We start from the raw sequence: 25,421 nt of genomic DNA on the forward strand, positions 1-25,421 counted from the left end.
AACTTTTTCACTCTCCACTTTCACTTTCATCAAGAGGCTTTTTAGTTCCTCTTCACTTTCTGCCATAAGGGTGGTGTCATCTGCATATCTGAGGTTATTGATATTTCTCCCAGCAATCTTGATTCCAGCTTGTGTTTCTTCCAGTCCAGCGTTTCTCATGATGTACTCTGCATATAAGTTAAATAAACAGGGTGACAATATACAGCCTTGATGAACTCCTTTTCCTATTTGGAACCAGTCTGTTGTTCCATGTCCAGTTCTAACTGTTGCTTCCTGACCTGCATACAGATTTCTCAAGAGGCAGGTCAGGTGGTCTGGTATTCCCATCTCTTTCAGAATTTCCCACAGTTTATTGTGATCCACACAGTCAAAGGCTTTGACATAGTCAATAAAGCAGAAATATATGCTTTTCTGGAACTCTCTTGCTTTTTCCACGATCCAGCGGATGTTGGCAGTTTGATCTCTGGTTCCTCTGCCTTTTCTAAAACCAGCTTGAACATCAGGAAGTTCACGGTTCACATATTGCTGAAGCCTGGCTTGGAGAATTTTGAGCATTACTGTACTAGCGTGTGAGATGAGTGCACTTGTGCGGTAGTTTGAGCATTCTTTGGCATTGCCTTTCTTTGGGATTGGAATGAAAACTGACCTTTTCCAGTCCTGTGGCCACTGCTGAGTTTTCCAAAGTTGCTGGCATATTGAGTGCAGCACTTTCACAGCATCATCTTTCAGGATTTGGAATAGCTCAACTGGAATTCCATCACCTCCACTAGCTTTGTTCGTAGTGATGCTTTCTAAGGCCCACTTGACTTCACATTCTAGGATGTCTGGCTCTAGGTCAGTGATCACACCATCGTGATTATCTGGGTCGTGAAGATCTTTTTTGCACAGTTCTTCTGTGTATTCTTGCCACCTCTTCTTAATATCTTCTGCTTCTGTTAGGTCCATACCATTTCTGTCCTTTACTGTGCCACTCTGCATGAAATGTTCCTTTGGCCTTCCCCTAAACATCCTAATAAAATTGACACTCCAGGAAGAGATTTGCTGGTTAACCTCTTGGCCTCTGGAGCCAAACTGTTGGGTTCTGTTCAATATGTGACTTAACCTCTCTGAGCCTCAGATTCTTCATGTGCAAAAGATAACACAGTGCTTATCTCACAGGATTGCTGTGAGGATTAAATAAGATGATGCATGTAAATTACTTATCAATGTCTGATATGTAGTGAATACTCAAAAAAAATGGGACTTCCCTGGTGGCTCAAATGGTAAAGCATCTGCCTACAGTGTGGGAGACCTGGGTTCGATCTCTGGGTCAGGAAGATCCTCTGGAGAAGGAAATGGCAACCCACTCCAGTACTCTTGCCTGGAAAATCCCATGGACAGAGGAGCGTAGTAGGCTACAGTCCATGGGGTCACAAAGAGTCAGACATGACTGAGCGACTTCACTTCACTTCCCTTCACTCAAAGAAAATATCAGCTTTTTAAATTATCCTCACTCAAAAAACTTGAACTAGACCCATGAGAGCAGATGCTCAAACTACCGCACAATTGCACTCATCTCACACGCTAGTACAGTAATGCTCAAAATTCTCCAAGCCAGGCTTCAGCATATGTGAACCGTGAACTTCTTGATATTCAAGCTGGTTTTAGAAAAGGCAGAGGAACCAGAGATCAAACTGCCAACATCCGCTGGATCATGGAAAAAGCAAGAGAGTTCCAGAAAAGCATATATTTCTGCTTTATTGACTATGTCAAAGCCTTTGACTGTGTGGATCACAATAAACTGTGGGAAATTCTGCAAGAGATGGGAATACCAGACCACCTGACCTGCCTCTTGAGAAATCTGTATGCAGGTCAGGAAGCAACAGTTAGAACTGGACATGGAACAACAGACTGGTTCCAAATAGGAAAAGGAGTTCGTCAAGGCTGTATATTGTCACCCTGTTATTTAACTTATATGCAGAGTACATCATGAGAAACGCTGGACTGGAAGAAACACAAGCTGGAATCAAGATTGCTGGGAGAAATATCAATAACCTCAGATATGCAGATGACACCACCCTTATGGCAGAAAGTGAAGAGGAACTAAAAAGCCTCTTGATGAAAGTGAAAGTGGAGAGTGAAAAAGTTGGCTTAAAGCTCAACATTCAGAAAACGAAGATCATGGCATCCGGTCCCATCACTTCATGGGAAATAGATGGGGAAGCAGTGTCAGACTTTATTTTTCTGGGCTCCAAAATCACTGCAGATGGTGACTGCAGCCATGAAATTAAAAGACGCTTACTCCTTGGAAGGAAAGTTATGACCAACCTAGATAGCATATTCAAAAGCAGAGACATTACTTTGTCAACAAAGGTTCGTCTAGTCAAGGCTATGGTTTTTCCTGTGGTCATGTATGGATGTGAGAGTTGGACTGTGAAGAAGGCTGAGCACTGAAGAATTGATGCTTTTGAACTGTGGTGTTGGAGAAGACTCTTGAGAGTCCCTTGGACTGCAAGGAGATCCAACCAGTCCATTCTGAAGGAGATCAGCCCTGGGATTTCTTTGGAAGGAATGATGCTAAAGCTGAAACTCCAGTACTTTGGCCACCTCATGCAAAGAGTTGACCCATTGGAAAAGACTCTGATGCTGGGAGGGATTGGGGGCAGGAGGAGAAGGGGATGACAGAGAATGAGATGGCTAGATGGCATCACTGACTCGATGGACGTGAGTCTGGGTGAACTCCGGGAGTTGGTGATGGACTTGGAGGCCTGGTGTGCTGCAATTCATGGGGTTGCAAAGAGTCGGACATGACTGAGTGACTGAACTGAACTGATCTTAAAGCTGACCCCTTTTGAGGTCAAGAATCCCTTTTAGAATCTGATAAAAGCTATGGGCCTTTCTCCTCAGGAAAATGTACACACATAAAGATTCACTTCTTTCTTAAAGTATTTGAAGAATATCTGAAGAAGGGTTAGATGGATGTGTGTTAGGATGGGGATGATCCCTAGCTGAAGCTGTCCTTGCTCCATCTTTCTCTTGGTGTGTCCCAGACCCTGGGCATCCCAGCCTCCCTTCCTAAGACCCATGAGACAGAAGTGAAGTAAAGATCAGCTTTATTATTGGCAAGAAGGCAGGGAGGTGGTGACAGTGCCAGGCCCTTCTGTGGGTGATGGGGCAGAGGGCTCGACCAGCCAATACTGATCCTCCAAGTTGCCCTCCCAATGAGGTCCAAGGTTCCAGGTGCCTCTGATTTTGAGCAGAAGCAATGGGTGGGCAGGCGGGCAGACTGCTGGGCGTTGGTTACGTGGGCTATTCAGGGATGCTCTGGAGCTGGCGTTGGGCTGGTGGTGGCAGGGGGTGGCGGGCGAGGCTGGATGTCCCTGGTGCGCATATAGGACAGTAGCTGCTCTGGGATCTCCGCCAGCACATCCTTGGCAAGTCGGGCCATGCTCAGCACCTGGTTCCCCGACCGGTCGACATAGTCTCGGAATGGGACAAACTGTGACAGGCACGATCAGATGTGGGTGGCCAGGAGAGAGAGGACTGGGGAGGGTGGCGGGGCAGAGGCTCCCTCTTTGGCCCCTAACATCTCCAAGCGTCACTTGCTTTCCCACCTTATCTAGAGGAACTTTCCACATTTGCTTTCTCCCCACCCACTTTTTTTTCCACCTTCCATTCACCCTTAAACCACTCTAACCTGGCTTCATGCAGTCTACTGAAACTGCTCTTGCTAACGAAGTCAACAGTACCATGTTCCCCAATCAGTCCAGCAAGCAATGATTGTCACGCATCTTGCTGACTCCCCTTGAGCTTTCCATTACATTTCACTATAATCTTCCTGAACACTTCCCACTCTTGACACATTACATTCTTCTAGATTTTCTCTACCTTTCTGGATGCCTCCCTGCACCAACCCCAATGCTCTAGGTCTGCCTAATCTCTAAAGCTGATGCTTTTTCTTTCTTAATTCTCTTCCTGGGTGATTTCATACACTTTCAACACATTTACAAACTGTTCCCTGGATTAAGACGTACAAACTACTTAATATAGACAAAATAAATAAGCAACAAGGATAAACTGTATAACACGGTATTGTAGCTTTTATCTTGTAATAACTTTAAATGGAGTATAAACTAAAAGCACTGAATCACTATTCTGCATACGTGAAATTAACACAGTATTGTAAATCGACTGTATTTCAATTAAAAAAAAAAACAACCCTGTTCCCTGATAACTCCTACATTTATACATCCATCCCTACCTTCTTTTCTTTAAGGCCCAGAGTCACAACTTGGTTGCCCATATCACATCCCCTTTCGTTCCTCTTAGATAACTCAAGTCTAGTGTGTTTACAGCTGAATTCTAGGCTTTTCTGCCAAATCTGCCCCTCCTCCAGCCTTTCCTTTCCCAGCAAGTGAGACTATCACTCACCCAGGGGCTCAGTCTATGAAACTAAGAATCATTCTTGAAGCCCCCCTGACTCCCTATCACCATTTAATCAAATATTCAATTCTCATACATTTTTTCTTAAATTGTCTTTTGAACCTGTTTCTCCTCTCCCTCCTCACTGCTCCTATTCCCATCCAAATCCCTGGACTACTTCGAAGGCTTCCTCACTAACAGATCTCCCTGCCTTCTCCCTTGTCCTGCTGCAGTCCGCACTCCTGCAGCCTCTCTGCATGTCTCAAAATGCAAGACTGACCATCTCACTTCTCTATCTAAAATCCTTCAAGAGGTTTCTAATTATCTTAGAACAAAGCCCCAAACTTCACCATGACTGGCAGGGCCTTGCCTTCCTCTTCCACTCACTGCTGTGATCCTGCCACCCGGGCCTCTTGCCTTCTCCATGATTGGGCCAGTTATTTTGAACCTAAGGGCCTTCCCACCTGCTGCTTCTCTGCCTGTTATGCTTATGCCTTGTTTTAGATTTCAGTTCCAATGTAATTTCCTCGTAGTAGCCTTCCCTGATGGAGAAAGCAATGGCACCCCACTCCAGGACTGTCGCCTGGAAAATCCCATGGACGGAGGAGCCTGGTGGGCCGCAGTCCATGGGGTCGCTAAGAGTCGGGCACGACTGAGTGACTTCACTTTCACTTTTCACTTTCATGCACTGGAGAAGGAAATGGCAACCCACTCCAGTGTTCTTGCCTGGAGAATCCCAGGGATGGGGGAGCCTGGTGGGCTGCCATCTATGGGGTTGCACAGAGTCGGACACGACTCAAGCGACTTAGCAGCAGCAGCAGCAGCCTTCCCTGACAATCCTGCCTAATCAGATCCCAGTTACAGACTCTCACTGTGGCGTTTGCTGTCCCTCTGGAGCACTTAGCACAATCTAATGAACTGTGCCATTATTATTGGCTGCCTCCACTAGAGGGCAGGTGCCTTGGGGATCTCTCACACTATGAATCCACCATGGCTGCAGCAACCTGCCTGTTTCTCAAAAAGAATTTGTTGAATGAATGTAGGAAGGCCGAAAGAGTGAAGGGAAGAAAGGTAAATGATTAAGAAGGCAGTAAAGGGACTTCCCTGGTGGTCCAGTGGTTAAGAATCCACCTGCCAATGCAGGGGACACAGGTTCAATCCCTGGTCCAGGAAGATCCCAATGCCTTGAGGCACCTAAGACCTTGCGTCACAACTACTGAGCCCACGGTCTAGAGGCCACGGGTCACAGAGCCCAACCTCCGCAACAAGAGAAGCTCACACACATCAACTAGAGAGTAGCCTCCACTCCCATAAATTTGATAAAGCCCCGCATGCAGCAATGAAGACCCAGCAGAGCCAATAAATAAATAAAAATTGGGGGGAAAAAAAAAAAAGGAAGGCAGTAAAGGGGAATGGCTGCTAACTTAACCCCTCCTTCCCACCATGCCTTTGACACCATGACTTCCTTTTGACCTCATGACAGCAGGTCTACCTGAACGATGTCGCGCTCGGCATAGCGTCCCCGAGAGGACACGCGCACATCATCACCGTCCAGCTCTTCCATAGCTGCAGAAAAGACACCCCTCAGCTGATTGACCTTTCCCACAACAACCCATGCTGCCCTCTGCCTCTTCGCTCCCCTCTGGAGTCATCAAGAGACCACCTAATGGTTGTATCAAAGTCCTACAAATATTAGGCATTGTAATGGAGTTATTATTATTATTCCCTCCCATGCATTCCATCATCCTAGGAACCCCAGGAGGGAAGTATTTGTATCAACAACCTCGGTTATAATGAGGAAATGGTTCAGAGAACGTCTGACTTGGCCAAGGTCTGACACAGGCATCCATCCTATCTTCTCTATGAGACAGGCCTGGGTTCCCAGATCCTCCTTTGTTTTCCCTAGTTCTTGGTCTCACTCATCAAAACCCCTCATCTTACTCACCTTCAAACATGGCTGGTCCCACACCGACAATAATGATAGACATGGGCAGTGATGAGGCCTGTGAGGGGAAAGAGGGGAAATTGTTGGGGTGAGCAGCCATAACAAGGGAAGTGACTGTTGGGGGACAATTCTCTCTGTGTATAATATTTTGGCATATCTTACAAGCAGAGGCACTGATTTCTCTTTGTGCCGGACTATCTTTTCAAGTATGTCTGCATATGTAACAGCCTTGAAAGATACAGGGTCTTCCTATACAGCAAAGGGCAGGTTTGTTTACTGTCTAGTATAATAAAATGTCTCATGCTGGAACGAAGGGCAGGCATGCTTATTGCCCATGATAAAAGGCTCAGGTTTTCTACACTCAGGGTGTATGTTCTATAATACAACCCACTGGTAATCTGGCCCTTGGCACATTATCTTCTGGGAAGTGGACTTAGTGAATCAGAGCCAATGCTGATAGTTGAGCTGTTGCTACTGCTGGGATAGTGGCATGTGGAATCTCAATTCCTCGACCAGGGATTGAACTCATGCCCCCTTCAGTGGAAGTGTTGAGTCTTAACCACTGGACTACCAGGGAAGTCCCACACACCTTTGCTTTTGATCCAGAAGTCTTGTGTCCACTGCGAGCATCCATGAAATTGGCAGCCTGACTTGTTAGCTTGCACGTAGGGCAAAATCTCAACCCCTGGACAGTTATTAACAGTGACCTCTTCCTGCCAAACCCTCCTCAGACTTACACTGACAATGGCCTCCTTTGTCTGTGTCATGTCAGAGATGACCCCATCAGTGATGATGAGCAGAACGTAGTACTGAGAACCATCAGAGATCTTGGCTGCAGCCCTGGGGGAGAGGCTAAAATCAGAATTCAGCTGAAAGCCCAGAGAGTCCAAAGGAATGTCTATCCCTAAAACTTCCCCAGCTGGCCCTGTAAGCAGAGGACAAGCACTGGGGCTTCGGAAGCTCATGCTCCTTCCCCAGAGCTGGCTGCCTGCCCCTCCTACCATCCCTCCAGTGACACTCACAGAGCATTTACTATGGTAGCTACTGTGTTAGGCATCGTGAGAAAGAAACAGTCCCCCCAGTCCTCTTGAGAGTGGACACTGAACCAAGAATCACAGAAATAGCTATAGAATAGCATTTGTGAGGAGAGTTGGGAGAGAAAAAGCTACTGCTATGAGAGCGTCCTGTAAGGGATCTTGACATGGCCCAGGTCAATAAAGACTTCTTTAAGGAAACAATGTTGGAGGATGAAGGAGAAGAGGAGGGAGAGGAGGCTAAGTGAAGGGGAGGGGAGGTCATTCCAGACAGAAGAAACAGCATGGACAAAGTCCCTGTGATGAGACTGGAGGAAGCCTACCCTGTCTGGGGCGCAGAAAGTGAGGGGAGCAGCATGGACCATGTGATTGAAATGGGGTGGGGCCCAGATAACCCAGGATTTTGTTGGCCCTGGAATGATCTTGGTGTTTATACAAGACCAAAGACTGAAGGCCTTCTTTCTCCCCTCTCTCACCCATTTCTCCTCCTCCCTTCTCCCTCTGCTCATCACATCCCATTGCCTAGGCTTCTGGGTCCTCACCCAGTCTTAACAGCTGCTCCCAGAGTCTTTTTCCTTCTCTCACTTTGACTCCCAAGATTTTTTGATCTGAAATGAGTTCAGAAGTCATTGAGTCCAGTCCCCTTATTTTATACATAAGAGAAACAAGAGCTCAGACAGCACAAAGGCCGTGGCAGACTTGGCCTCTTGACTTCTAGTCTCAAACCCTGTGAGGATTGGAAAGGATGGAGCTGTACTATCCAGTAAGGCAGTCCCCAGGTCCTATGGAAATTTATATAAATTAAATAAAATTACCTCAGTTCCTTGTTCACCCTAGCGACACTCCAGGTGTTCACTATCTGTATGTGGCTGGGAGCTACCATACAGGACATCACAAGATACAGAACATCTCCATCACTGCAGAGAGTTCTATCAGACAATGCTGATATATAAGCTTGATATAAAAAACCCAGAGGAAAGCACAGTGAGAGTGGAGAATTCAAACAGCTACAGCTGATTTTGCCCAGAGCCCAGGGTGGGAGTGGGCCATGATCCTCCCTAGCAGCCTTTGCTCTTTTCCTGAATTCTGGCTGCAGCCTCTTCATAGGCTTGGGCTGCCACCGTTTCCTGTCACTCACTCATTCTGCAAATAATCACTGCACACCTGCTGTGGGTCAGGCACCAAGTTTGGTGCTGAGCCTGCAGCAGAGAATCAGATGTTGTCCTGGGAGGAGATGGATGCTTACAGCACGACGATGCAGTGAGGCGAGGGCTTTGAGGACATGACATCTAACCTAAGACCTGAAAAGTGAGTAGGAGTTAGCCAGGAGGAGGTGGAGGTAGAGGTGGGGTGGGGGGAGGATGGGAGGGTAAAGGAAAGATGTTCCAGAGAGAAGGAATGGCATGTGCAAACCAAGAGAGAGCGTGTTCTAGGAGATGCAGGTAGGTCTACAGAAGAGAGAGGAGGTCAGAGCAATGGGTAAGGGCCCCCTCACAAAGGGATTTGTGAGCAGGAACATTGAGGGGTGTGGAAGGGTTTGGGGACTTGGGAGGCACATCCATGGCTCCCTGCAGAAGCCTGGCACTCCCAAGGCCATTTAGACCTGGAGCTGGGTCATGGGCTGGGGAAAGCCACTGTGCCCCACTTGGCTTTGGGGTGGCAGGCAATGAAGAGGCATCTGTGGTCATCAAAATCATGGCTGCACACTTGACATACGTGATCTGATTGAATCCTCACTACCATTCTATAAGGTGGGCACATTTGTTATTCCAAAGTGAAGTTTACAGGCATGAGGAATAACATTCCAAAGGGGTGGTGAAGCTGGGGCCCCAGTCCACACTTGACCGACTAAGCCTAAAACCTGAGCTCTTGATGCCTCTAGGCTTCATTCCCGCCTGCTCTTTGGCTACTCCTCTGTGCACGCTGCACATTCTGATCTAGGTCTACTGTTCACTGTCTCCCAAGCTTGCCCCTTCATGCCTCTGTGCTCTTCACATGCAGTTCCTGCCGCCAGGCCTGTTCTGCACATCTTCCTCTGATAAAGTCCAGTTCGCCCTCTGCACCCAGCCAAGAAGTCAGGTCCCTCCACAACTAGGCTGCCTCCGGTCTCTTGGATGCCACCCACCAAGATGGGTTGTCCGCCCTTCCTGGGTCCTTACACCCATGAGTGTACCAACATGTATGCCAAGGGGAACTCAAGGTCACAGGATACCTGAAGCACCCATTACACTATATGGTCTGGTGGATAAAGCTAGATGACTCTAAGTATACTTAAAACACACCTCCCCACGCCTTAAATTATAGCAAATATGGACACAATGTCAGAAGCATGTAAAATGTGCATGAATTGTTAAGATAAAATATGGGGATTTCAAAGACATTTTCAGGTTGGCTGCTTTCAACCGGGCCCCCAGTGTCCCCTAGGGGAAGCAGTTGTTTGCCTTTGCCAACAGGCGACTTGCTGGAAAAGTTTGGGAAGCTCTGGCCTGTAGAAGGTAATGATTTATTTATATTTCTGTCTCCTGCGCCAAGGCGGGAGATCTCAAGGGCAGAAACTAGATCTGATTCATCTGAATCTCCAGTGCCCCAGCAGATATCTGAGCACACGCAGATGCCCTTTGAATAGTAATAATGATAATAATAGTAACAGTAATAGCTTGCACCTATAGCACTTACCATGTGGCAGGCACTGTTCTATGTGCTTGATGAATATTAAGTTAGTCCTCACAACAGCCCCATGATGTCGCTACTATTATCCTCATTTACAGTTGAGGAAACAGACACAGAGAGGTTAGGAGTCTTGCCCAAAGTGACACAGCTAGTAAGCAGTAGAGTGGGTGTATTAACTTAGTCTAGCTCTACAGCCCACATTCATGCTACATTTTGCGTTATGGAATGTTCATTGAATCAGTAAATGAATGAGTGAATCAGCGAATTTGCCCAAGATAATATTTAAGTCTGTTTAATAACAATAACAAAAGAAAATGTGCTCAGGTTCCATTATTAAGTGAAAAGATCAGTAGTGAAATGTTACATCAAATTTGACTGCCATTATGGCTACATAAGGAAAAGACTATCATTAACTATATATATATTATATATATGTGTGTGTATATATCTTCACATTCTCATGGGCCATTTTCTGGGTCATTTCTTATTTAATTTCTCCATCCTTAAAATTTCAACAGCAATGTTACATTACTTTTGTAATTAAAGAAACTATTATCTCATGATGAATTAGAAGATAAACTAATCTTTATTAGAGGAAAATGGAGTCTCTGGATATATATATCTCCCTGAAATTCTTCCACTTTTATTATTTTTTTGTTTGTTTGTTTCATCTTTTTACTTTCAAGTTTCCTGAGGTATTTTGTTTTACATGGGTCTCTTCTATTTAGCATATAGTATGTATGTGAATGGAGAAGGCAATGGCACTCCACTCCAGTACTCTTGCCTGGAAAATCCCATGGACGGAGGAGCCTGGTAGGCTGCAGTCCATGGGGTCGCAAAGAGTCGGACACGACTGCTCGACTTCACTTTCACTTTTCCACTTTCATGCATTGGAGAAGGAAATGGCAGCCCACTCCAGTGTTCTTGCCTGGAGAATCCCAGGGATGGGGGAGCCTGGTGGGCTGCCGTCTATGGGGCTGCACAGAGTTGGACACGACTGAAGTGACTTAGCAGCAGCAGCAGCATGTATGTGAAAGTCACTCAGTTGTGGCCAACTCTTTGCAACCCCATGGACTCTATAGTCCATAGGATTCTCCAGGCCAGAATACTGGAGTGGGTAGCCTGTCCCTTTCCAGGGGATCTTCCAAACCCAGGGATCGAACCCAGGTCTCCCACATTGCGGGCAGATTCTTTACCAGCTGAGCCACAAGGGAAGTCCAGGAATACTGGAGTGGGTAGCCTATCCCTTCTCCAGGGGATCTTCCTGACCCAAGAATTGGAGCAAGGTCTCAGGTGGATTCTTTACCAACTGAGCTATCGGGGAAGCCCTTAGCATATAGTAGAATTATTATTTTTTATCCAATCAGAGAAACTTTTTCTTTTATTAGGTGAATTTATCCAACTTAAGTTCATTGACATACGTTTGGTTTTAGTTCAATCATTTTATTTTATTTGCATTAAAAATCAGAAAACTTAAATGCTGGTGCTGGTCATACTTTTTGTTTAGACTCTCTCATTCTTGAAATATAGTTTGTTTAAAGCATGCATACAAATTTATGTATTGAAATATAGTTTTAAAAAATCCAAAAAAAAATAATTTGATATGTAAGTTGGATTTTCTTTGCTTTGTGTTTTTATTCTGAAATTTTGGAGTTACTCTTCTGTTTTTAGAAGTTACTCTTCCATCGTTAATCTACAATTTGAGCTCATTTTAATCTACCATGATTTAATCTACCATGAGCACTGACTATGGGCCAGACACTGTGCTAAGTATTATTATATTGTTACCTAGTTTTAAATCCCCAATAACCCTATAAAAAGAAGATGCTCTTATTATCCATTATTATACCCATTTACATGGATGAAATGGAGGCTTAGAAAGAAGTTAAGTTGCTTCAGGTCAGATGAGGTTAGTGAGTGGTGGACCCGGGGTCACTCCCAGGTTTGATGCCAAAGCTTGTGCCTTATCCACTGTTGTATAGGTCCTCTCTTCCCCAAACTTGAGGCCTGGTTTGTTGTTCCCAGGAAGTGGGGTTGAGGCAGTTCACTGACACTCTTTCTACTTTAGAATAAGGCCTGATGTAACCTCTTTATACCAGAGCTTGGCCAACATTGAAACTTTCACCCTCTCCCCAAAGCCTAAATTCACTATCCTTGGGAAGTCAATTCCCTGTCTGCTGCTACTGCTAAGTCGCTTCAGTCGTGTCCGACTCTGTGCGACCCCATAGACAGCAGCCCACCAGGCTCCCCCCTCCCTGGGATTCTCCAGCCAAGAACACTGGAGTGGGTTGCCATTTCCTTCTCCAATGCATGAAAGTGAAAAGTGAAAGTGAAGTCGCTCAGTTGTGTCCGACTCTCAGCGACCCCATGGACTGCAGCCCACCAGGCTCCTCCGTCCTGGATTTTCCAGGCAAGAGTACTGGAGTGGAGTGCCATCGCCTTCTCCGCAATCCCCTGTCTGGTCCCCTTAATTTCCCCCAGGTCCATCCAGTTTCCTTACCTGGCCACCTGGTTGATGACAGGGGCGAAGTAGGTGGGCCCGTAGAGCTGCACTGTGCGCAGGCTCTGGAAGTAGCTCTCCAACACACCCTCAATGCCCGCGCAGTTGGGGTCCTCATCATTGTTGTTCTGTCAGGGAAGATACCCTGCTGGACTGCTCACTCTTGCGTTTCTCCACTGCTTTTTCATACGCCCCTCCAGACTCCAGCCCAGCTCCCCTCCTTGCTCTGCCACCCTCCCCTAGATCCTTCTCTTCTGCATGTCCTTGACCCTTAGAAGAAAACCTAAGTAGAAGAATTTTGTCAACTTGGGTGGGCCAGATTCCAGAGTGTGGAGTCTAGGATCTGGCCCATACTGTACCAGGGGGAACTGGTGGGAGATCCGTCCCTCTGGAGGGAGCTTGGCGCCAAAGCCATAAGCTGGGAAGAGCTTGTCACTGTCATAGTCCTGGATGATTTCTCCCACTGCCTTGAGGGCCATGGCATAGGCGCTGAGCTGATAAGGACTCATGTAGTGCAAGGAGGTGGGCTGCAGGGGATTCCCTGTAGGGAAACAGGAGCCCCACCCCATGGTCATACTGATGATCCATCTATTCGCCTGCCTGTCTTTGTTGCATCTATGTGCTGCCTATCCATTCATCCACTCTTAACCCATGCTGTTGGTGTTTTGTCTCTAAGTCGTGTCTGACTCTTTCATGACCCTGTGGACTGTAGCCCGCCAGGCTCCTCTGTCCATGGAATTCTCCAGGCAAGAATACTGGAGTGGGTTGCCATTCTCTTCTCCAGGGGATCTTCCCAACCCAGGGATCGAACCCATGTCACCTGTATTGGCAGGCAGATTCTTTACCACCGAGCCCCCAGAGAAGCCTCTTTACCCATGTACTCCTTATTATTTTACTCAGTCATCCAAATGTTCATTTTCAAACTATCCATGTACCAACCCTTATATCTATCCACCAGTTCATCCACCTGCTCATACATCTATTCACCCTTCCACTGGCCGTAAATCCATCTATCTCTTCATCTCTATCCATCTGCTTCTCCATCCTCTTATCCAGCTAGCCACCCACCTGTGCATCCAGCCAGCCAGCCTGCCATCTATCTACTTGCTCACCTGCCATTTCTCTTTCTTTCCCATCTGTCCATATAACCATATTCTTTTGTCCATCTACTCATTCATTCATCCTTCTCTATCCATCCCATTCATTCACCTGTCTGTCTGTACTCATATGGATCCATCCACCTGTCCACTCATCTATTTCACCAATTTAAACACTTGTCCAGCTGTCCAGCTACATTCCAGTTCATGCATCCACCTCTTCAGCCTATTGTACTCACTCAGACCCATTTGCCTACTCTATTCATCTAGCTACCCACACAGTTATCCACCCATTTATGTATTCATCTGTTAGTATACTTCTCTTCCCTCCCATCCATTCATTTACTCATCTACTTCTCAAGCTATCTAGAGCTATTTATCCTTTCGATTTTCTTTGATCCATTTACCCACTTAAACCTTTCTGTACTCTCTCCCACCATTACCCCCACAACACTCCTGCCCCAGTATTAGCCTGACTGGGCCTTGCCTCAAGCCTGGGCTTCCTGGATAGGTTAACTCTTATTCCCAGGTTTTAATTCAGGCCCATCCCTAATGACTTCTTTAGAATCCCTCCGCACCCTGTTCCCCATCCATGCCTCACCATTGGAAGCTGTGAAGTCAATGGCTACTGTGAAGTTCAGCTGTGTCCTGTTGGGGAAATAGATGGATTGAGAAATGAGGGACTAATACTTACTAAGGATTTCTCAAACACTTGTACGCAACTGAATCACCTGGGAATTGTGTTAAAAAGTAAATTATGATCTGGATGGTCTGGGTGGAGCCTGAGATTCTACATTTCTAACAAAATCCCAAGTGAGGCAGATGCTGCTGGCCCATAGAACACACTTTGGGGAGTGTGTTCCCACATGCCCCATTCATTCCTAAATGCCTACCTCATCACATAATATGCATAATTTAATTTAACCCTTACTATAGTCCTGAAGTAGTAATTAACATCTCCATTTTACATTAAAATCAGGTTGAGAGAAGAAAAGTACCTTACTGACGTCTGCTCGCATCCACTAAACCAAGGAGAATGTCCCCTACAGTCTGCTTGTCTTTTCCTTCTCTCTTGGCCTCTCCCTCTTGCCTCGCCATATCTTCTGTCTGGGCTCCAGTAAGGCTACGGGAGACCACTGGTCTGTCATCTTCCCAGGGGGGCTGGAAGCTAGGGCTGAAAGGCAGCCCTATGGAGAGAACTACCGTGGACAGCACCCTGCACTTTATAGTCTGCCAAGTGTTTTCAAGTTTGTTTTCATGATCTCATTGGATCCTGACCATTAATGAAGAGTAACACTGAGGCTGAGAACTGGGAGAAACTCATTGCTGGACTTTAGTCTGGAGCTTGGCTGTGACTCACCCTCCCTTGATGTAATCGACAAAAGTGAATTCAGAGTCCACAGAAAAGGAGAGCAGCGTCACCTGTGGGACAGAAGAGGCAGCCCTGCTACTTGGAAAAGGTGGCTGGGCTAGAGAAAGGCAAAGAGGCACTCTACTCCAGCCCCTGACCCATCCTGTCCGATTTCTGAAAGGGCAAAGGGGGAAGCCATCAGAAACCAAAAGTGTATTAAATCATGAAATAAAACTTAGGGTCCCCCCCCGAAAAACCTGCAAAAGATTAAAAAGATCAAACAAATTTTCTTAGGTGAGAGGAAAAACAAGAAAAAAAAAAACGAAACAAAAGGAAAACTGAAATGGTGCCACCTTGTATCCAGCATCACTGTGTGCAAGTAGTCTGCACCATAGCTCTCCCACACCCTCACCGCGTGGTCATGCTGGGTGTCCCCATTCTGGGGACAGAGACAGAAGGATCTACAGAGGGCCAGAGCTCTCGGGAGTACTCACGGTTCCCGAGTTGACGTATTTCTTCTTCTTACATTTCTTCCGGGGGTTAAGTACCTAAGTGAAGTAAGGTAGTGGTGACGGTGCGACACAGAGGAAGGGAGCACAGACCGAGCACACCTGGGGTGGAGGCCTGGGAAACCTGGGCGGGCCTGCGCTCTCACCTCATACACTGTGAACTGGTTCTGGGCCTTGCTCAGCTCTCGGTAGCTGGTGGTGAACTCACCGATGAAGTCGTGGCTGCAATGAGGCCAGGGGCAGGTAAGCGACTGCTGCTGGCTTGGAGCCACCCCTGAAACCAGTCTTTTAACCTCACTATCCCCTGCCTCTACTTGGTCTGCCAGGCACTGGGCCTTGGGTCAGAAGAGAGACCAACCTAAGAGGAAAAGAAGGACCCTGAACACAGCTGGTCCCCTTAGTTGTCTCTCTGGCACACTGTCTCTTCCCTTCTTTTCCTCTCTGGCTCCCAAGGCTAGTCTGGGGTTCCTAGTTAGTGTGCTACATATTTCAGGGAACTGTTTGGTTTAATTCTAGGAGAGGGCAGTGCTACCTTCCATCCCGGTCCCAGTCGTACACGTCAATCTTCACCGTTCTGAAATGTTGGAGATAAACATAGGCTAGGTTTGTAGAATAAGTCTGAGACACCCCCACCCATGATAGTCAAGATGATCTTGACTATATACAGATCATCCTTCCATCCATCCATTTGTCCTTCTCTCAACCTTCCTCCCATCTGTCTTATCCATTCATCAGTCCATGAATGTACCCAGCTACCTACTGAACTATCACTATTACTACTGCTGCTGCTATTTGTACTATTACTATTCTTTACTACTGACTTTTAAAAAATATTTTGGCCACGCTGCATGGCTTGTGGGATCTTGTTTCCCTGACCAGGAACTGAACAGCAGGAACCTCAGCAGTGCAAATGCAGAGTCCTAACCACTGTACCACCAGGGAATTCCATTGCTTCCCTGATGGCTCAAAAGGTAAAGACCACATGTAATGCAGGGGATGTGGATTTGATCCCTGGGTCAGGAGGACCCCTTAGAGTAGGAGACAGCAACCCACTCCCGTATTCTTGTCTGAAAAATCCCATGGACAGAGGAGCCTGGTTGGCTATAGACCAGAGGATCGCACAGTCAGACACAACTAAGTACACACACGTATTCCAGGCGTTGTTCTCAGCACTTTCACCGACTAATTTAACAAGCACTCTATAAAGCAAGTATTAATACTATTATTACTTTTGAATAAGGAAACTGAGGCCCCAAAACCAGTAACTTGACTAAGGACCATAGCAAGTAAATTGCTGAGCTGAAATTTAAACTCTGACATCCTGGTTCCAAAGACCATGTTCTTAACAGCTATGCCTAAGTCATCTCATATGGCCACTGATCTATGTGGCAGCTCATTCAACCATCCATCTAGTCACCCTTTTACCCATATAAATTTACCAATCAATTACTTATTAAACTCTATCACCCATATAACTATACATCCAGCCCTTCAATGACTCACCAATACATACAAGCATCCATCTGTATCTCCACGCATCTATCCAACCAAACACGCAGCCATCTGGTATTTGTCCATCTAATCATCCATTCGTCTACATAACCATCTACTTATGGGCCCACTCACCTACCTTCATGCTGCCCACTTGTGAATTCATATGGTCAGCCTGTCCATCTACGACACACTCACCATCCATTCCCTCTACCACCCATTCATCTGTCTGTCTATTAATGTACTGTCATTCCACCTGTTTATCCTCCTGCTTTTTCAGTCACCCCTCTGCCTCTCCAACCAACCACCAATCTCTCATATACCCATCCTGCCTCTCAAGCATTTAGCCATCCATCCATTAATCTGCCCATCATCTACCTATCCACTAATCCACCCAGCAGTCCACTCACTCACTCATCTGCTATCCATTCATCCATCCCACCCACCAGTCCTCTTGTACACCCATCCACATACCCATCTATTCATTCACCAGTTTATCCATTCGTCTGATTGTCTATCCATGTATCTGCTCATTCACTTATTCACTTGCCCTTTCATCCATTCATCCATCCACCCATCCATCCGTCCATCTACCTATTCATCCATGTGGCTATTCATATGCCTTCCCATGCACCCATATCCATGTCCAAAACTGCCTCACTGAGCAGGATCCTCCAATGCTATTATGGCACTTCAACCTTCATTCTTTGCCCCAAGAACCCCTCTCTCACACCCTTGTCCCCTTACTCCTTGGCTTATACTGATGCAGACCTGTCATAGTCTCCATTGCACAAAGCCCGCACAGGGATGCTGAAGGGCTGCCATACAGGATTCAGTGTGTTTTTCACAACCTCTGTCTTGTGGCAGATGGTGAACCTGGAGAGGACAAGAGGACTGGATCCTGCCTTTGGGGTAGGACTGAGCCCAGAGACAGGGCCTCATATGCTTGGTTTAAGCACATATTGGGTGCTGCCTTAAGTGAATTCTGGGCTCAGGTCCTGATGGAGTCTAAGATGTCCCAGCCTAAGAGCCCTAATGGGCCCACAGCAGTAGTGGGAGAGTGACTCACGTGCCATCCTCGTTGCTCCTGTAGAACACGAGGAAGGGGTCTGATTTCCCAAAGAAGTCCTTCTTGTCCAGCTTGTTTGCACACAGCTGCATGGTGGCAATGTCCTGTGGATGACATTGGACTATTGACACTCAAATTGCCCCCAGACTCAGCCCACTAAAGGGAGTTTGGGGAGAGAAGAGAGCCTCCTGGGTCTAGCATGTGGCCCTTAATTACCCGACAATTGCTAAGCTCCTCTGCAGTCAGCAATATGGTTCCACACTTCTTGCCTGGTACACCCCTGGAAGCAGAAAAAGCCTCTTTGTGAGGGGGGAGAGTAGGAAACAATGATTGGGGTGGCCAATCTGGGATTGGGTAGGCCAGGGGATTCAATTTGTCATTTACTGACTGTCCCGAGTGTTTCCATCCCTGGTGGGGTAGGACCTGACTTGGACTGGGGAGGGTCTCTGGTCTGGAAGGAAGGGGTTAATTTAGCCTGTGTGGACATCTCATAATGGTAGCATGGGAAAGACAGGATTTAGAGTTCTGGGCAAGTTGTTTTCCCTTACCTTGGGCCCTTGGTTTTCTCTTTATGTAATGGGAATCTTGTCTACCTCTTAGGGTTGTGAAAAGATGAGAATGAATGCATGGAATAAAAAGCAGTTGGTAAGCTTGGTAGATATGAAGGTGGTTCTGTTTCTCAAAGCAGACTCTGCTATATGCCAGGCATTGTTCTAGGTACAATTTGGCCAGTTGGCATCTTCCAGCTCTGCTAAACCCTGCCTTCAGGGAGTTTCCAGGGGCAGCTGGGATGTCAAGGCCATAGGCAAGTACAGCGTGATGTGATGCAACAGTCCTGAATGAGGGACAGCAATTTCTACCCACATCTGGGGAGAAGGACTGGTTTGTTAGGTCAAAGATGCTGTGCTTTCAGAAGATTGTGAAGAGTGAGATCTAAAAGACCAGGGCAGCCTTATCCTCTTCTGATCCAAGAAGAGACACTTGCATATGCCTGGACATCCATCCCCAACTTGCTTTGGGTCTCCAAGCAGTCAGAGGCCTTGTGGATATGGGCCTGCCAACCCTAAACTCTGGAAGAGCCAAAGTGTGACAGAGAGGAAGCTAAGTTGGGAGTATTCTCAGTTCAAGTTTTGATTCCAACTTGCCCATGTGATTTTTGTCATCTTTAATATGAGAACTTGAACCATTTCATTGGCTCTTTTGATCTCTGACTCTCTGTGCTTTAAAAAGATAGTGTGTAATGAGTGCAGGGACTCTCCACCTGCACACCCAGAAGCGAGTCACTGATGCTACTGCCTTCTCACTGTTCTTTCTCTCCTTAATTTTCTCCCCCATCTCCTCACCCAGTGTGAATTCCAGTCACTCTGGACTATAATAATCGTTCCCTTCCATCCTACTCCTTTCCCCTAGCCCTTCTCTCACTTCTGTCTACTTATTTGGCAGAACCACAGCCTGAGTTAAATCCTATTCTCTGCCTAACCCATACCACACCTGTGCAACTGGATACGGCCAGAGGAAAACCCACACTCGTGCTAACTGGTTTCATTTTAGATGTGTGACCACAAACCTCAAGGTCCTTAATCATACTGTGCGAATGCACAGTATGATTAAGTGAGTCCCTTCACTCTCCAGTGCTGTGAGATGGCACTTGCACTCCTCCTCCTCTCTCCTCAGCCCAAAAAGCCTCCTCCTCCGTCCTCACTCTCAGCCAATGACCTTGTTTCCTACTTCACTGACAAAGCTGAAGCAACCAGAAGACACTGTCCACAGACCCGCCACACACCTACCCTGCCTCCAGTATCTTCTCCCACACGAGGCCTTCCTACCGTTGCTATAAATGACTACCATGTGCCTATTTATCCCTCCCCTGTGTGCTACATTCCACACCCTCCCTCTTGCCTGTACAGAGACATCACTCCAGCAACTGCCCCCCCTTTTTTTGATCATGCCATGAGGCATGTGGGATCTTAGTTCCCCGATCAGGGATCGAACCCACACCCTCTGCACTGGAAACATAGAGTCTTAACCACTGGACCACCAGAGAAGTTCTTTCCCTCTTTGTATTATGTCAGATTTTCAGATTCTACTAGATCACTTCCATTAGCATACAAATGTGATATAATTTTTTTCAGGTTAAAATATTACAAACCTCTTCTTGATCTCACTTCCCTCTCCAGCCACCCCTCCTTTTCTCTTCTTCTCTTTGCAGGAAAATTCCTTGAAAGACCCCTAATTCCCATTTCTCTCTTCCATTCTCTTCTAAACCTCCCTAACCAGGCTGTTATCCAAACCTCTTCTTCAAAACTCTGACAAGCAGAGTCACCAGCAACTGACATCCTGCTAAACCCACTATCCAGTTCCCAGTCCTCACCTTTCTTGACTGCAGCAGCATTTGACATGATCAGCCACTCTCTTGTGATTGATGCATGTCTTTTGCTTCCAGGACAGCACCACCTACTCTTGGTTATCCCCCCATTTCATTAATGCTCCTTCTCAGTCTCCCTTCCTAGCTCCAACTCATGGAGTTTTGGTCTTTGGTCTTCTCTCTCTCTCCTCACTCCCTTAGTGATCTCATCTAATCTCATGTCCTGAAAGAGCATATAAGATTTATGTTTCTTATTGCCTATTTGACACATCTACTTGTCTAATAAAAATTTATGAAATTCAGTATGTCATACTGAACTCCTCATTGACTTCCTCCCACAACTTACTCCTCCCTCACCTAAAAAAGAAAATCATCTCTATGGCAACTCCATCTTTCCACTTGTTCAGGCCAAAGGCCTTGGTGTCATCCTTGACTCCTCTTATTCTCTCACGTCCATATTCAGTCTGTCAGGAATCTGCTTCTCCATCTTCAATTTATATCCAGAATCTAACTAATTCTCCCCTCCTTCACTCGTGGCACCATGGATTACTTCTGCTTTTGCCCACCCAAGATGTAGTCTCAACCCAGCAGCATCCTTTGAAAGCAAGTTAGAGCATTTGTCTGCTCAGAACCCTCCACTGAGTCCCAACTCAGAGTAAAAACTAAAGTCCTCACAGTGGCTTCCAGGCCTTAAACGTGAATCCACCAAGCTCACCTCCTCCTTTCTCCCCGCTGCTCACCCAGTTCCACCCACACTGGCCTCTGTGCTGCTCTTTGAACACATCAGACTTCTGCACAGTTTCCTCTCCTGGAACATTCCTCCTCCAGGTATCAGCACAGCTCACTCCCTTACTTTCTTAAGATTATTGCTCCGAAGTTACCTTTCCATGAGGCCTCCTCAACCCTTCTGCAGAAAACTGCAACACCCATCACCCTGCATTTCCGGTCACTCTAATTCTGTTCTACTTTCATTCCACAGCACTTCATGTCTTCTAGCACATTATGTAATTTACTTATTTATTATTTCAGTTTTGTACTATTTCTCTCCCTCTTCTGTTACATAAGTTCCCTGAGGGCAGGAGCCTTTGTTTCGTTCACCACTGCAACCCAAGCCATTTGAACAGTGGCTCACATAGAGTATATGCCCAGTAGTGTTTGTGGAATGGATAAATCCTTGGTACCCAGCTCAGGGTATAGCATACAAAATGTGCTAATAAATATTTAGTGAGTGAATGTAATGTAAATTCCAGAGAACTTGATTTAGTGAGGAAGACTTGGAAATGGACCTTAAAGTCTGAATCAGATTCAGAAAAAGAGTGAGGAGAGAGAGTGAGAGAGAGAGGAGATATGTCAGGGCTGAGAGTGACTTGAGCAAAGCCCTGAAAATTGAATTTTCCCAGGAGGTGATGGGAGCCATTGAAGGCACCTGACCAGTCCCAGCCTCCAACGATACAGAGTCAGCTGCATCTTTAGGAGAATTGGAGGCCCGCCCCTCCCCCATTCCCCTTCGGGTTCAGCTCACGTGAGGGGTCGCTCAACTCGGCTGCCCTGGCCTCCAATCACCTCTCCCAGGGCCAGGAACGCTTGGCCCAGGAAATCCTGCACAGGGATACAGAGTCAGCGAGGACAGGAGCGACTGGTGGTGCAGAGTCCCAGCCCAGCCCTGATGCTGCTGCTGCACTGACCACTGCGACTGGAGGCAGTGGAACCACCCAGCCAGGGCTTTAGAGGAGGGACGGGGTCCCCAGACAAGCCGCCGTTCTTGGTCCTGACATCTGGAGCCCACTGCCTCTACCCTGCCAAGATACCATCCCACCCCTCACCTTTCACACACCACACACACTGACCCCGCCCAGCCCCATTCAGCCTCACCTTCTGAGGGTCCCAGCAGCAGTCGAGAAGGAAGAGTAGCAGTGAGTAAGAGGCACAGGTGGGAAACCGAGGCAGGAACAGGAGAGGAGGGCAGGGAGGGCAGGTTCGGGGCAGAAGAAGGTCGAGTCGGGTTTGAGGGGTAGGAGGGTTCTAAGGAGGGTCGTTTAACACACAGTGAGTGCCGCCTGTGTGCCCAGCCTGCCCGTGAGGGAATGGTCACTCACCGGTTTGGAGATGTTGGTTTTGGAGTCGACGTTGTACCTGGGAAGAGAGTGGGACCAACATGGGGAGGGGATGGTGGGAGAGAGCCTGGAAAAGGGGTCCGATTTCGAGTCCAGGTTAAAATTGTGGGTGGAGGGTGGGGCAGTCTTGTACCGGAATTCAACCTGGACCTCCTTGGGGCAGGAGTCGGGGTCAGAGGAAGTCAGACGTGGGCAAGGTCAAGTCCGGGGCCAGCTGGGGGCAGGGTCATCTCAGAGGTGGGACTTAGAAAGGGGCGGAGCCAATTAAGGAGAAGGGTTGTCAGCAGGACTAGGCCTGGGGAGTGGCCAACCTAGACTTGGGGCGGTGCTAAGCCTAGAGAGGAGTCCTTCAAAGTGCCACCGAACTGGGCCCGGGGGTGGAGCCAGGTCGGGGGCCCGCTGGGGGGCGGATCCAGGTTGGGGGAGGTCCAAGCCAGGTTTCTGGGCGGGGCTCACACATCGAAGCGCAGGTTTTGCTTTTCCTCAAAGAAGTAGTCGAGGACGAATTTGCGCACGAAGTCTGGGTTCAGTGTGTTGTCGATCACCTCGGTCCGTCCGAACTGAATGGGGAGTGGACAATCAGCATGGGGCCTGCTAAAGGGGGCAGGTGCTTCCCAGGCGCGGCGGAGGACTGGGTGAGGGTTCCAGGACTTACCTCTCGCCACTCCTGGCTGGCCCGGCTCTGCGTGTAAAGCACCACCACTGCAGGCGGGAGCGGGGGCGGGGAGGGAAGGACGTCAGGTCGGCCCGCCCCCCCCCCCTCCCCGCCCCCGGACCTCAGGTGCTCTCGGACCCCAAGTTCCCTCCCTCCCGACCCTGGTGCCGCCTACTGGGGTCGGACTTGGAGAAGGTGTCGAGGTCCAGCAGGTTTCTAGAGAAAGAGACAAACAGACGGACAGCGAGTGGATCATTCTGGAGCCCACTGCTGGTACCCTACCCAGAGGTGGGCACCTAGGGAGGCACGGGGTTCAAATCACACTTCCTTCCCCCGTAACTACACCCTGCCGGGGCCCGCGTTATCAGCACCCTGGACAACACCGGAAATCTCAGCCCAAGAGCTGTTTCTCTGCGGACTGGACGCGTCTAGACTGCCTCCAAGGGCCCAGGAAAGAGGGTTAGCCCCCAGAACTTTACCCTCCTGGGGCGCAGATCCTACTGGATCCCCGCGACCCATCCCTTCAAGCCTTAGGTTGAGCCCTCTTTTGTGGTTGGGGCTATTCAAGGAAACCCCCTCCCCGCGTCCGCTAGCAACTCCCCTGAGTCTGCACCCGCGATTTTCCCCGGCCCCGATCCTTCTTCTCCTGGGGTCTACCCCCTGCTCGTGCTGAGCCCCTGAGCTGGGTGGTGCTGGGGCAATGCCTAAGCCCTTCCTGGCATGGCCCGCTCACCGGCAGGACACGGTAATTTCAATCTTGGTGGCCGGGACGCTGCGCTCGGAGGCTCCGCTGAAAGACATGGCTGGTCGGGTGGCCGGAGCTGCGGGAGGCTGCGAGACGGGGGCTGCAAGGGTTGGCAGCGGCGGCGGGGCCGGCCCATGTGCCGCCGCGGCGGTGGTGGCGGAGCTGCGCTCCCTCCAGCCCTGCTTGCGCTCTGGCTGCTCGCGCCTTCACTGTGGCCGGCCGCACAGCGGCTCCAGATGGCAATGCAGCCCCGCCCGGCCCGCGGGGGGCCCCCACTCCATTGGAGCAGCCTCCAGTAGGCCAGGAACCTTACACAGATCCGAACTCCAACTCACTAGGTGGGAGAGTCCTCCCAGTGCATCTCCCCGAGGAGAGAGCCAGGCCTGCCCCTACAAGAGCTGTCCAGAATGCTGACCGGCCCCGGATACCTAGTGGGCACTGGGGTAGATTGCTTTTCCTGAGCTGCTCCCTCAACAATCTGCTTCTTCCCCTTGCCACTCGCGCCTTTCCTGTCTCTGAATAGGAATACACATTTGTTCTCTTTGGCTGTGTGACCCTGGGCAAGTTACTCAACATCTCATTGGCTGAGTCAGTTCACTGGTAAGAATGGCCATAATAGCACATACTTGGGGTGTTGTAAAATTTCATCAAGATAACCTACAAACAGGATTTAACATAGGGGATTATACACAGTAAATACTCAAAAAATGTTCATTGGTATTATTTCCCTCTTCTGGGCATTTACACTAATGATCTCTTCTGTGTTGAGTCAGAGGTCAGTAAATGGTGCACTGTGCAAAACCTTTTGTCCATGTCTTTGAACCCACATGACTTCATGGTGTTAGAGACGAAGACATACTCCGTGAGGATGCAGCTCACCACAGATCACACAGTAAATGAGGGTGGTGGTCGGCCAGGTTCACCCTCCCCACATCACCTACTGCCTTCGAGGCCCTGGAAACCAATCCCTCATCGAATGCAGGGCCTGCAGGTCACCTGTACCAAAAGCAGATTGTTTGCTGAACTTTTTAATAATAAAGATTACTTGGGAATTCCCTTGTGGTCCAATAGTTAGGAATCCCCATGCTTTCACTGCCAAGGGTGCAAGTTCAATCTCCAGCCAGGGAACTAAGATCCCAGGGCATGGCCAAAAATAGGCCCACCCCTTTTCCCAGCTTAATGAAGATCTCAGCAACTTCAAGTCCAACTTTCAGGCAGCCCTGGAAATCTGCATGGATAAACAGGCTCCCCAAGTGACTGGGGCCCATTCAGGCCTGAGGACCACTGTTCCCACCTTAAGAGCCTGTTGCTATGTGTTGCTATCTCACTGGAGACTTTCATGGCTCATGAATTAAGAGGCACGTCCAAGTCTCCAATCTCTTCTTGCTTCCTATGTACCTCCACCCCCCCTATAAAAACCCCTTCTTCTAGCAAAAGAAAGGAAAGTGAGAACCTTCTAATTAACTCCACAAAGA

At 48.1% G+C, this 25,421-nt stretch overlaps 1 protein-coding gene across 8 annotated transcripts; it reads right to left on the reverse strand.

Annotated features, from left to right (window-relative positions):
• Positions 1-3,075: 3,075 nt before the first annotated feature.
• CPNE9 (copine family member 9) lies at positions 3,076-25,356 on the reverse strand. Of its 8 annotated transcripts, XM_061396311.1 has the most exons (20): positions 23,935-24,102; positions 23,377-23,417; positions 23,202-23,248; positions 23,003-23,106; positions 22,529-22,565; positions 21,955-22,031; positions 18,284-18,347; positions 18,068-18,171; positions 17,770-17,874; positions 16,040-16,081; positions 15,654-15,729; positions 15,493-15,546; positions 15,008-15,069; positions 14,249-14,295; positions 12,910-13,091; positions 12,551-12,678; positions 7,084-7,186; positions 6,347-6,404; positions 5,894-5,967; positions 3,198-3,478 (listed from the first exon to the last, which is right to left on the reverse strand). In XM_061396311.1, the coding sequence occupies exons 1-20, from the start codon at positions 24,000-24,002 to the stop codon at positions 3,293-3,295; spliced, it is 1,659 nt and encodes a 552-aa protein (XP_061252295.1). In that variant the 5' UTR covers positions 24,003-24,102; the 3' UTR covers positions 3,198-3,292. The 8 variants fall into 8 exon arrangements, with proteins under 8 accessions (XP_061252290.1, XP_061252289.1, XP_061252288.1 ...); XM_061396306.1 differs by lacking the exon at positions 5,894-5,967 and having other exon boundaries at positions 3,076-3,478; positions 7,084-7,198; XM_061396310.1 differs by lacking the exon at positions 23,202-23,248 and having other exon boundaries at positions 23,935-25,356.
• Positions 25,357-25,421: the final 65 nt, after the last annotated feature.

Source organism: Bos javanicus, chromosome 22, assembly GCF_032452875.1.
Source record: "Bos javanicus breed banteng chromosome 22, ARS-OSU_banteng_1.0, whole genome shotgun sequence".
Lineage (NCBI taxonomy): Eukaryota > Metazoa > Chordata > Mammalia > Artiodactyla > Bovidae > Bos > Bos javanicus.